A 14,165-nucleotide genomic window follows, 5' to 3' on the forward strand; every position below is an offset into this window, starting at 1 on the left:
GTTCACCTTTTGGGACACCTGCCTGCCGCTCTTCTGCGGCTTGTGCTGACAAATGAATAAATACTTGGAAAAATAAAATAATTCATCTTTTGCAAGTCAGTGCAGATGAATTAATACAGATGAATGTTACTTCTTTTCTTTTATTTATTTGAGAGAGTGTGTGTGAGAGACCATGAGAGAGGAGAGGGTCTGAGGGAGAAGCAGGTTCCCAGCTGAGCAGGGAGCCTGATGCAGAACTCAATCCCGGGACCCTGGGATCATGACCTGAGCCAAAGACAGTCACTTAGCCAACTGAGCCACGCAGGTGCCCCCTGAATGTAATTACTTCTTGATAACTGGCCTATGAAATAGTTATTTAAAAACTGATTTCACGGGACGCCTAGGTGGCTCAGTTGGTTGGATGACTGCCTTCGGCTCAGGTCATGATCCCGGAGTCCCAGGATCGAGTCCCACATTGCGCTCCCAGCTCCACGGGGAGTCTGCTTCTCTCTCTGACCTTCTCCTTGCTCATGCTCTCTCTCACTGTCTCTCTCTCAAAGAAATAAATAAAATCTTTAAAAAAAAAAAAACTGATTTCACGGGGCGCCTGGGTGGCTCAGTGGGTTAAAGCCTCTGCCTTCAGCTTAGGTCATGATCCCAGGGTTCTGGGATCGAGCCCTGCATCGGGCTCTCTGCTTGGCCGGGGGCCTGCTTCCTCCTCTCTCTGCCTACTTGTGATCTCTGTCAAATAAATAAAATCTTTAAAAAAAAACAAAACAAAACTGATTTCACTCTGTTTTTTCCCAAAAAGGCCAAGAAGGGACCCGATAATTTGAGTTAATTTTAACAATACACTGTAATATCAAAAATATTCTTAAAGGGCACTGGAAAGATTATCAGAAAATTCAGATATTCATTAAGCTTTCTGGCTTAATCCTTCTGGTCTATGTCTTCAACTTCATGTAGAAAAACAGGGACTTACTTCCCATTTGAAAAATGTTTTTAGAAATACACAAATTAGGGGCCCTGGCTGGCCCAGTCAGTAGAGCATGTGACACGTGGTCTTGGGGCTGAGTTCAAGCCCATGTAGAGCCTACTTAAAAAGAAAATGTATACATATATACAAATTATACTATGATATACTCTCCAAATGGGCCTATGACTTAGGACTGGATTGAGTCCTGGGTTATTATCTGGTGACCAGATAACGGCTGTCAAAAACAAAGAAAATAATACCACTGCTTTTTTAAATGCACTTTTTTTCTAGGTTTAAAAAAAACAGCTGTCGAAATAAGCAAAAAGCACATATTTCTTCACTGCTACTACAAAACCTGGAAAAGCAGTTTGGACTTACGGATCATTTAATTGTCCCCCCTGAAGCTAGAAAACAAGTTATTCTATTTTAATTTGGCTTGAAAATGTATTATTTGCAAAACTCAAAAATCAAACTGTCCAGCTTTACCTCAAATTCATGATCAGTTCCAACTCCTATCATTCTAATTACCTCACCTCAAAAACTGACATGTATGTATCTGATCAAATACAGAATGTGAACACATGTGCTCAGTCAACCTCATATATACAGATAAACTACTTACACCCTTGATTATAGGCAATGGTCATCTGTTCCCCATCTCCAAGTTCTAACTACAAAGGAAGCTGGTTCCCCTGCTATATGTTCACTGGGCACAGAGCAGGTACTCAATAAATGAGGGAAACTGATAAACAGTCATGATGAGCGGAATGTTTTTTAAATTTTTTAAAAGACCATCCAGAAACAATTAACAAAATCATGTACGCTTGTGCTTAATTTCCGCCTCTGAATTATTTTCATTAGAAGTCAAATAAGAACAAATTTGTTGTTCTGGGGCATATACAGCTAACTCTGTGTCAAGGCACTCTCATGCTAAGCTATAGCCTGAACAGTGAGAAACACCTGTAAAGTAACTGGGGGACAACTGCAACGCTCAAGTAAGAGAATATGCCGAGAATGAGCCCAACTCAGAATTACACAGGTACTAGCACACTTCTCTTTCCCTACCCTATTTCCACAGGGTATAGAAACCAATGGTTTGACTTTCACAGAATGATGGTTACTCTTTAATTTATGATAAACATAAAACATATTAAGAATCAAGTAGTTAATTTCCAGTTCAAGAACTGTCACCACTGATGTAACTTTCTTTAAAGAAGTATGATTCTGGTTTGCTCTTGGTAAATTTATTAGTTGACTGAAGATGGAATTTGACATAGGGTAGAAGTTGATATCAGGGAACACTAAAAATTCATAAAGGCCAAATATAAGTAAAAATGAGAGACAGAGACACACACTGTTAACCATATCTCTTAAGAAGGATAGGGATGTGGGATGTTGGGGGAAGGGAAATCTGAAAAGGGACTTTTCATTTTTTCATTAAAGGCACCAGCCAAACAGAAGTTTTAATTTTTGGCCGCACAAAGTCCTATGTTATGTAACTACTTGGGAGTTCTAGAAAGACTTTAGTTTATCTGTACTCTTTCTCTATCAGCTATTCCTCCTCTTTTTTCTACTTCCCTCAAATAAAAACCTATTCTAAATAAACAACCTGCTAAATTCTTAAATTTTATATGTTAATCAGCCACCAGTAGGCCAAAAGTAATGTACTTCAAATGAATTATAAGCAGATGTCTTTCTAATATCCTGATTCACATGTTTAAGGGAGACCCTGATTCTGTTTAATCACTGGCTTGCACTTAAATTCTGATTCTCATGAAATCCATCTAATTGACAATATTCCTTTTGGGAAGGTTTCATAGAGAGTCAGAAGTTATTCTGAAAGGCAAACACTCCAAACATGTGGGAGAAGATAAAAAGAAAGTCTACATATACTGACACAACAGTTCCTAGACATGTTGGTAAGAGAAAAAGCAAGTTACAAAACACATGCATAGTAAGACAGCATTTATGTAAAAATTTTAAACCCATAAAACTATGCATTTCTCTAGGTAAATATATTTATATAAATGCACAGCAAAAAGGTAATTGAAGAGTATATACAACAGAGCAATTATTTTCCATCTGGGAGGGGAGTACTTTTTATTTTTTTTCCTAGAGTATATTCTCAGATAATTAAATACAAAGTGAAGAACTTTTATATTTCTAGAAGTACCACATATGATGATCTCCTTAAAATAGTTTGCTACCGAAGATACAGTTTGGCAAATACCATTGTTGTCTACATTTCAGTATTACCATACGTTATCCCTGCGGTCCCTCACCTTTCCTCTCATTGCTCTACACAAGCTCAAATTTAAGGAAGTCAATTTTAGCTTTTTCTTGAGTATTTGAGAACTGATACAGTGAGAATAAAGGTAGGCAGTTTCATCTTTTGGCTTTAATGTGATATATTTGGAAGTATGAGCAGGCCTCTGAAGAGGACAAGATGCTTTAAGAGTAAGTTTCTTACTGGGAGTGCCGTGTAACATCAACTTGCTGTGTTCATTTATCTACTGCAGAGAAAAAGTTGTGGTAGCAAAGTTAACATATAAAGCACACTCAACTTCTCAGAAAAGAGATGATATATAAATCCCAAAGAGCACAAGCAGTGCTAAAAGTCTATCAAATTAAAGTGGTATTTGTTTAGAAGCAAAAACATTGTTGCTTGAAATTGCAAACTCTTATTAAGAGTATTTCTAGATTTTTTTCATTATGTATGATTAATGCTAAAATACTTTCATTTAGGAAATTTGCCCAGAATTCAAATTTGTTTCCTTTGAAAAGGGAAACGCCATCAAAGCCAAACATATGTGTAACATGAATTTTGGTCCACAAACACCAAATATATTATTGTTTTTGTTAACTGAAAATTACAGAACAGCAACATACTAGAATCAATACCTATCGTGAAGTCAAGTAAATATATATATTCAGCTTTTAGTTATTAAAATCTAGGTAATACATTTTGTAATTTAGAAAAAAGATCTACTTAGTCTCTGTATCTCCAGACATTATTGTAAGGCTCCTAATGATTGCAACCATCCATACACTTTTCTAGAAGAGCTCAACATCTTCAATCGTCAGAGTATGCATCCCCTCTTTGCCAAACTGCATCTATAAAGAAAACTACAATGGCAAACAGAAGTCAAAAAAAGGTGAATTTCAAAAGTTAAAGGCACAGATCAAACCACTTCTGGAGATAATATAAGTGGTAATTTATAAGGGTAAATTCTATTATCTGGAGATAACATCAATGATCTAGACTCCTTGTAGCATTTATAATATAGAAAATTGCAAATTATATTAAAAGACATAGTATCACAATTCATTTTTTATATGTTCTAAATATTTGGCACAATGCATAACTTGTCTTTAGAAATGACTAAATAATGACTTGATAATGTATTTTCAAAATGATTATAAAGATGTCAGGTTGTAGAGTTTCATATCCATCTGCCTTCCATTCTCCTTACTAGCCTTCTTTCATATTTCCCAAATTCTATTTTTTCTTACTGAAAACATGTATCATTCTTCTTTTTTACTTTAATGCCAAGTAAAAAGTAATCACTAATAATATATGGCTAATATTAAAAAAAAAAAACCAAAAAACCAAAACATCAATTTAGCTGCAACAGCCATAGCTTTAGGGTATTTTTAGGAGATATTCCCAGAATAAAACAAATTCGAACACTCATATTTCATACAATAACGTGATGCTTTTTTTCAGATTGCTGTTTACCCCAAAACTGTTGCAATATACATTTTTAAAAACAGTATTTTCCTCTATAGTCACAAAGCAAAACAAGAGGCTGAATACCCATCATCATTACAGAAACAATGATTGTATACTTTTAACATAATATTCAGGTATTTTTTAATGACTATCTTATACCAATTTTTAATTACATATACTAAATGTATACACTTACTAAATAAAAAATATATTGGTTCTACCTACCTACCTACTACTTTTAATACACAATACAGTAACTTGTGTCTTTTTCCTAATAGCACAATTTATAAGGACAGGAACACAAAAGATATGTTAGAGGTGAAGAAAGTTATCAGAGAAATTTTCTCAGCCTTAGTTTACCATCCCTTTACCTCTCCTTTATGCACATATTGCAATTTGCTGGTCCTCTTTTATTCCTCTTTCATCCTATTCCTACCTAAAGACCTCTCAGACCTCAAGGCAAGGACAAGTATTCTGTATTATTTATCATTGCTAATGAATTAGCTTAAATTACAGGTCAAAAAAAGAAGAAACGCTTGAGGTTAAGAAAGATACACAGAAACCAAGGGAGAGTAAAGGAAAAAAATATGGAGAGTGGTTTTACCCCATCAATCGTTATCTGGCAACTCTGGAGCAGAGATTCCTATCTGGACTTAGTATCATTAATATAGGGTCAAAAATCAAGAGTACAACTCTCCAGTTATCAGGCTTTATGACTCTACTTTTTTGGAAAAAAACTCAATTTTATCTCTAAAACATTCCACTCCAAAGGAGAAGAGCTTATTTCACATCTGCATGTATACTAGAAGAAATGGCAAGGCTTGATTTACTTTCTGTGGAAGAACCAGGGGACAAAACCAATTTTTCCTGTATTTGTACTCATGATTCCCCTTGTCTCCTCTGCTGCCCTACATAAAGACAAACTTCCCAGGACACTGAGAGATTATACAGAGTACAATCATCTGTTTAAAAAAAAAAAAAAACAATTTTATAGCTTATATCCCTCACTCTTTCCACTCCACCCTCTCCAAACACAAATAACAAAGATCAGTGTGTTGAGTTTAGCAAGGAGAGTAACTAAAGAAGGTAAAGTGAGGGCTCAAACACTTAATATTTTAAGTTAAAATTCTAACATCATAACATCAAGGTGTCAATTCAACTTTAAACCCATTTGGGAAAATTTAAGCTATTAACTTAAAAATATGATAGTACTTCTTTAGTAACTGTAACCTCTTTATATTCTCTTAATTGCTCATGCTAACAACTTTATTGCATACTACTGCTTCTTATTAGAAGTAAATCCAGGGACCATTCCATTTAATCTTAGACATAACATTTACTAGTTTTCCAAGCATGACAGAAATGGAAAAATATATATATTAGAACAAGAACAATTTATGTTAATCTCCACAATTTGTGATCCTTCTGTGAGCAGTGTCTGATTCTATTAAAATTAACAAATTTAAGTTCAGTCCTATGCTTAAGGAAAAAAAAACCCTAATGAGACTAATTTACAAAGTATACAAGAATATAATTTTATAATAAATCTTTCCAGTGTCTGCTATAACCACATTACATGAAATGTTTCCCTTCACAGAAACTCAGAAGGACAACTCTTATAAAATGGAACAAACTTTTCTGTGTTCGTCTCTGGCAAGCAATGAACAAATACAATTTGCTCACAAAGGGTTTAAAAGTGCTGCCCCAGGAGAATAAACTACCCACTGACATGCTGTATGAATGAGTCTTGGCCAGTGGCAACTCTCTGGGACCTCTCCTTTCTTCTCACACCAGTGAAACCATCTCACATAAAGTCTAAGAGAAAACTAAAGCCATTGCAGAAGTGAAACTCAGCATGCTCCACTCAAATACTTCTAAGGTAACCACTCTAAAGCAAAATCAGCAGAATTCATCTCTTTTATCCAAAAAAGTCCCCCCCCAAACAACAATAACAACAACAACAACAACAACAACAAAAACAAAAAAACCCCAACAAACCAAAAGGCAAATGCTGTTGTTCAATCATCAGAAAGACTTACAGAGGCAAAAAATATGACAACAGCAGTAATTCAAGTAAAGTATATGTGAAAATTAAAACACGCCACTTTCAAGTTAAGACAAAAAGTGAAGGGGAGCTATGATCTTTATAACAGAGTCAAAAAGCTTAGGCATTATCACCAAATGTTAATTCACTTTACAATCATCAATGAGACTATTGTATATATTTTTGCACCTTGCGCTTGTAAAAGCAGATAAAATATTTAATATGTAATTTTACAATGTATTTTACCAGCTCAGCATACAGGTTGTATATAGATTATATCAAAGTAGTAGACAGTTAAGGGGCCTGTGCAAACCCTGCAAAAATAGTACTTCAGGTATCTGCTACTTAAAAAAAAAGAAAACAAAAACACTTTGCTGTTCAGAAGTGATACAATTCAAACTACCACAAAATACAAAGGGCTGCAAAAATGTATACCATTCCAACAACATATATAAGTTATTAAATAAAGATCTGATTTAAAAGAATATAAATGAAGCCTTTAAGTAGGTCTTTTCTACATGCATATTATTCCTTATTAAAGAAAAAAGTATGTAAAAAGGCCATTGGTAATTGCTTTGTTAACATTTGTAGAAAAATGCCAATTCTCTGGTCACAAACTCCACTAAGTTTAGCACTTAAGGTCTCTGCAGTGTTATAAATGTAATTTAAAATACTGTTAATTCTATAATTCCATTGGTAAAATAATGTGACTTGGAATATGGCAGTCTTCATGTTGAGGGCAATGATCCACAGTTTGTTTAATTTCTTAAGTGTGAACAGTTATCCAGAAGAACAGCACCCTCCACCACCACTCTGGGCTTGAGGTTCATCATCAATAATCTGTACACCCCGCCTTGCAGATCCCGGTTGACTAGAGCCATTGCCTTTTGCTCTCTCATCCACTTGTGCTGTTTCTATCATCCCTGAGAGAGGGAGGAAACAGAAATTATTTAGGACCACAACCTATGAGTTTCCTCTTTCTGTAATTTCAGTATACCACCATAACAGCCATTTCTGACTTTCAACCAACAAGGAAGCTAAATATAATAAACATTTTGTCAGCTCACTAAACAGCCTTTCCTGAAAGTTATAAATAGTTAATAGCAACTATATTTGTCCAGTTGCATAATGGCCACAGTGATATCAATAGAGAGAAAAGTTTCTGCTTTGAACAAATGACTGTATACAAGTATAATCCTTAAGATTTTCCAAATATACTTAGCAATCTGTCAAAGAAGTTCAAATTATTCCATGTACAACTAGTAGTTAGGGGAAAAGATTTATTCTTCAACTAATAATGTAATACTTTTATATAGTATTTGAAAGAATGAAAGAGTTTAAGATGAGGGAGGAAGAACAAGCTGCAGGACCCATGCTATGTGACTTAAAAATATAGCAGAAAGTTACTCCAATAGAGAGTGAGATATTGGGGAAAGGAGAGCTCGAAAGATCAATGAAACTAGTAATACACTACATGTTAATTAACCAAATTTAAATAAAAAATAAATAAATACAGATCAATGGAACAGAGTCCAGAAATAGACCCCCATTTATATGGTCACTTGATTTTTGATGTATATGCCAAGATTATTCAATGAATAAAGATTAATCTTTTTAAGAAACAATATTAGAACTGGATATTTACATGTAAAAAATAAACCCTGATTTATTTTTATCTCTCGCTATATATAAAAATTTAAAAATGAATTATAGACCCAACCAGAAATTTCTAGAAGAAAACATAGGAGGCAATCTCTGTAGGAAAAAAATCTTTGTGACTGTGAATTAGGCAAAGATTTCTCATATAAAACACACAAAAAATGAATCATAAAGAAAAACTGACAAATAAGACCTTATTAAATAAATTTAGAACTTCTGAAAGACAGTTAAAAAATGAAAAAAGAAGACAAAGATTGGGAGTAAATATTCACAAAATACATATCTGAAAAGAGGAAGAAGGAAAAGAGGGAGTCCTTAGAACAATAATTCTTAAACTTGGGTCCAGAGACTGACCTTGAACAACGGTTTCCAAATTTAGGTGTACAGGAAAATCCAGTAAGATGAAATAAGAAACCACCACAATGTTTTATAAAAATGTACAAAATATATTAGCATTTGTATATGTTCTATATATTTTAAATAAACATGGGAAATACTCAAATTTTTTTCTATAAAACTGTGAGATTTAGGGGCATCTGGGTGTCTCAGTCAGTTAAGAGTCCCTTTCTTGATTCTGGCTCAGGTCTTGATCTCAGGGTTGTAAGACTGAGCCCTGTATTGGGCTCCATGCTCAGCACAGAGTCTGCTTAGGATTCTCTCTCTCAATCTCTCTCCGCCTCTCCCCCTGCTTGTGTGCTCATGCACACTCTCAATAAATAAATAAATAAAATCTTAAGAAAAAAAAGATGTGAGATTTATAACATGTCTAAGCTACAGCTCTAGACCCTTGGTACTCCAAGAATGGTCGTAGGACCAGCATCATCACCACATGCGTGCCTGTTAGAAAAGAAAAGCTGAAGCCCACACCAGACCCACTCTATCAAATATACATTTTTACAAGATCTCCAAGTGATTGATAGGTATGTACAAGCAGTGAAAACAGAAACAAATTCCCAAATTTCAGTGTGCATCACAATCATAAGGAAGGATTGTTAAAACATAGATTCTAGGCACCACCTCCAGAAGTTTTGACTCAGTTGGTTTGGGCAGGGCACAAGAATCTGCATTTCTAATACATTCTCAAGTGATGCTGATGCTGCTGGTCAGGGGACCTCACTTAGAGAATTAAAGCTCTACAAGAATTATGAATGATCTTTAGGTTTTCGTAAAACTGAAATTTACTCCAAAGTTTATGTATATGTACATTTTCCTAGAGATAAAAACCACAGTTTCATCAAATTCTCAGGAAACTATAAGATCCATAAAGTCAAGGAATATAATTTTACAAAATCATTTCAATCTATTATTCCATAGACTAGGGTTTTCCTAAGTATGGTTGGTATATATGCTATTGGTGATAATCATTTTCCTCTCTTTTAAAAAACTTTCTACTATGAAAAACTTCAAGTATATATAAACATAATGACAATCCATTATGTCCATCACACAATTTCATCTATACTAAGCAAGCATCCCTAGCATTATTGAGAATCAAACAGTAGACACATAATTTTATTCATAATTTTAATATGACCTCTAAAATATATGGATTCTTTTTTAAAAAATTAAGACCTTTTTAAAAAAGTTTAACCACAACACCATAATCATACCTTAAAAAGTTTATGATAATTTTAAAAATAAAGAATAATGCAATTAATTTAAACTAAACAAACAAAAAACATTTCACCTATTTCTCACACCCCCAAACCCTGCCTCTGGCAACTACCAACCTATTCTCTGTATCTATGAGATCGGTTTTATTTATTTATTTTTAGATTTCACGTATAAGAGGGATCATAAGTTATTTATCCTTCTCTGATTTACTTCACTTAGGATAATGCCCTCAAGGTCCATCCATGTTGTCACAAATGGCAAAATCTCATCTGTTTTTTGGGCTGTATCGTTAGTTTCATATAGCACACTTGTTTATTTTTGCTTTTGTTGCTTTTGCTTTCACTGTCAGATTTAAAAAAATCATTGCTAAGACCTATGTCAAGGGGCTTACTGCCTATATTTTCTTTTAAGTGTTCTATGGTTTTAGGACTTAGATTCATTTAAGTTCATTTAAGTTAATTTGTAACTTAATCCATTTAAGTTAATTTTTGTGTACAGTATAAGATAGTGGTCCAGGTTCATTCTTTTGCGTGTGGCTGTCCAAATTCTCCAACGCCATTTATTGAAGAGACTGTCCTTTCCCTGTTGTACATTCTTGGCTTTTCTGTCCTAAGTTAAATGGTCATATATGCATTGTTTCATTTCTGGGCTCTGTATTCTGTTCCATTGATCTGTGTGTCTATTTTTATGCCAATACCACAATTTTACTATAGCTCTGTAATACAGTTTGAAATCAGGAAGTGTTGTGATGCTTCTAGCTTTGTTCTCCAACTCAAGATTGTTCTGGCTATTCAGGGTTTTTTATGGTTCTATAACAACTTTAGGATTTTGTTCTCTTTCTGTTAAAAATGCTACTAGAATTTTGATAAAGACTATGCTGAATCTGCTTTGGGTAGTACGGACTTTTTTTTTTTTTTTTTTTTAATTTGAGAGAGAGACAGCGAGGGAGGGAACACAAACAGGGGGAGTGGGGGAGGGCGAAGCAGGCTTCCCGCTGAGCAGGGAGCCTGATGTGGGGGCTCGATCCCAGGACCCTGGGATCAGGACCTAAGCCAAAGGCAGATGCTTAACAACTGAGTCACCCAGGCACCCCTTACGTTGAAAACATCTTAAACTTGATCCCATTGTAAAGCTCAACATTATTACTCCCCCACTAAGGTTTATTGGTTTTGATTTCACATTTTACATCTTTGCATCTTATGTATCCCTCAACTAATTATTGTAATTATGGTTATTTTTACGACTTTTGTCTTCTTTCATACTAGCTTTATAATCAATAATATACTCCCTTTACTAAATATCTGCTTTCCAGTGAGAGTTCTCCTCTCAAGCATGTTCTAGTAACTAATTAGTGCCCCCCACCCTTTTTTTTTCCAGGGAAAAGAAGTTCCTTTAACATATCTTTAGGGAAAGTTTGGTAATGATGAACTTTAGCTTTTGCTTGTCTGGAAAATTCTTTATTTTTCCTTCCCTTCTGAATATAGTTTTGCCAAGTTGAGAATTCTTAGTTGCTAGTTTTTCTTTCAGCACTTTGAATGTATCATATACATCACGCCATTCCCTCTGGCCTGGGAAACTGCTGCTGAAAGATCTGCTGATAATCTAATGGGGGTTGGGGGTCCCCTTTTATGTAACAAGTTGTTTTTCACTTGCTGCTTTTAATAATCTCTCCTTATCTTTCACTTTTGACATTTTACTTATAATGTGTCTTTGGTATGGATCTTTTAGGTTCCTCTTATTTGGAACTCTCTGGGCTTCCTGGGCTTGGATGTCTGTTTCCTTACTCAGGTTGGTAAGTTTTTAGCCATTATGTCTTCAAATAAGATTCTGCCTCTTTCTCTCTGTCTTCTCCTTCTGGAATCCCTCGGATGCAAATGTTGGGCAGTCTGATGTCATCCTGTAAGTCCCTTAAACTATCTTCAATTTTTTCATTTTTTTCTATTTGCTTTATCCCTTTCACTCTTTTCTTCTTGCTGCTCTGATTGGGTGAGTGCCACTGCCTTGCATTTGAGTTGAATGATCATTTCTTCTGATTCATCTAGTCTGATATTGAATATCACCACTGTATTTTTCAGTTCATTTACTGTATGCTTCAGCTCTGTGACTTCTGCCTGGTACTTTCTTATATTTTCCATTTCCTGTTGAAGTTCTGTGTTCACCTAGTCTTCTCCCCAATTCAATGTTCAGTGATCATCTTTATAACCATTACCTTGAATTCTTTATCAGGTAAATTACTTATTTGTTTCATTAAGGTTTTTTTCCCCAACGTTTTTATCTTGTTCTTTCATTTGAAACATACCCCTCTGTTTCTTCATTTTGTGTGACTCTCCATGTTGCTTTCTATACAGTAAATGGAACAAGCAGCCTATCATATTTTTAATAGCTCCCAGTAGTTAAGGATGTCCTAAGACCTATCAGTGTCCCAAAGGGGAGGACCTTAGCACCTAGATGTAGGGTGACTGGAAGCCCAATCTTTAGGCATCAGCTTTCAAAAGTATGCAAATATAGGGATGCCTGGGTGGTTCAGTTGGTTAAGCTTCCTACTCCTGGTTTCAGCTCAGGTCGTGATCTCAGGATCATGGGATGGAGCTGTGTGTGGGGCTCCATGCTCAGGGGCAAAGTCTGCTTAGGATTCTCTCTCCTTTCCCTCTGCCCCTCCCTCTGCTCGTGCTCTCCCTCTCAAATCTTTTTTAAAAAAGATGACAGGGCGCCTGCGTGGCTCAGTGGGTTAAGCCTCTGCCTTTGGCTCAGGTCATGATCTCAGGGTCCTGGGATGGAGCCCCACATCGGGCTCTCTGCTCAATGGGGAGCCTGCTTCCCCCTCTTTCTCTGCCTGCCTCTCTGCCTACTTGTGATCTCTCTGTCAAGTGAATAAATAAAATCTTAAAACAAAAACATAAAAACCCAAAAGTATGCAAACATATAGTCCTACAGGACTGCAATCATAAGCCCCACTGGCCACTAAGGCCAGGTGATCTGGATGTATCCCCCGGATAGCAATCACAAAAATTAGGGCTCTAGACAAATGGATAAGCTCTTCCTAGGTGATAGGAGCAAGCTAGAACAAGGTAAAAGAAGAGCACCAAGATGGTACTCACAGCCTACCGTCCTTGAAAGCAGCTCCACAGGTCACTAAATATGTCTCAAACTTGAAACTTGGCCCTCAGGCCACAGTCATGATGACTAGTTAACAGACCTCCTTCACAGAATAATTGAGCTTGTGGCTCTGTTGCTTCTCGCTGTGCCCTGTGGGTGGTAGCTGTTTAAGAACTCTTTCTCTGTTGGTTACAGTCCCATGGGACCCATGACCATAAGCCCCACTGGGCATCAAAGCCAGCTAATGTAGAGTTGTCCCCTGGCAGCAGTCACAAAAACTGGGGTACAAGACAGGGGTATGAGCTCCTTTCTGGGTAACATCAATTATAGTCCAACGGGACCAAGAATACAAGCTCCCCTGGCCTCTGGGATAGGTGATCAAGATGTATTTCCTAGGTGCAGCTGCAACAATTGGGGCACCAGATATGTGTGAAAGCTTCCCTCTGGAAGATAATGGTGCTCTGGAGCACAACAAAGGGTGAATCCAGCAAAGAGAGAGCATGAAGATGGTTCCTGCCAGTCTCCAGCCTGGGAGAGTATTCCATCAGCAGGCTCCTGGATGTGTGTGTTAAACTCTATGCCTTTAATAGAAGCAGGTGGGCCTCCCTCAGTTTAAGTTGGTGTGATCAGCTGCCTCTGAGCTGGGCCCTGGGACAAGTGAGTCCAAGAGCAAGCCCCTCAAGAGCAGTTTTTCAGACTGCATCAATCTTGCAGGTCTTGTGATATAAGCCATGCTGGTTTTCAAAGTTAGATGGGGGAATCATCTCTCATTTATGTCTTTAAAGTTGAGATGCCCACTGTAGGGTTCAAACTCTTCACTCCTTAGGGAGAAGCTATGGGTTTTGAGTTCCCTTCTGGTTGTGGGTCACCATACCAGGGATGGGGTTTATGGCAAGATTGTGTTACAGCCTCCTTCCCCTCTTAGATGTGGTTTTCTTCTTGGTAGTCCAATGTACAGCTGTCATTCAACCAGCCTTTAGGTTATTTTTTTTTAAGAGGAAGTTGCTCCATATATAGCTTTAGACTCAGTGTGTCTAGGGAAGATAAGCTGAAAATCTTCTGAT

At 36.3% G+C, this 14,165-nt stretch overlaps 1 protein-coding gene across 1 annotated transcript in view; it reads right to left on the bottom strand.

The window, feature by feature from the left end:
- Window positions 1-6,009: 6,009 nt before the first annotated feature.
- The window catches only part of LOC111142116 (RAB21, member RAS oncogene family), a 32,873-nt gene continuing 24,717 nt past the window's right edge, over window positions 6,010-14,165 (bottom strand). The window contains exon 7 of the mRNA XM_022495085.1: window positions 6,010-7,655. Within this exon, the coding sequence (XP_022350793.1) occupies window positions 7,513-7,655 (143 nt within the window). The 3' untranslated portion in view covers window positions 6,010-7,512. The remainder of the gene's footprint in view (window positions 7,656-14,165) is intronic.

Source organism: Enhydra lutris, unplaced genomic scaffold (genome assembly GCF_002288905.1).
Source record: "Enhydra lutris kenyoni isolate GAN:26980312 unplaced genomic scaffold, ASM228890v2 scaffoldscaffold7, whole genome shotgun sequence".
Taxonomy (NCBI): Eukaryota; Metazoa; Chordata; class Mammalia; order Carnivora; family Mustelidae; genus Enhydra; species Enhydra lutris.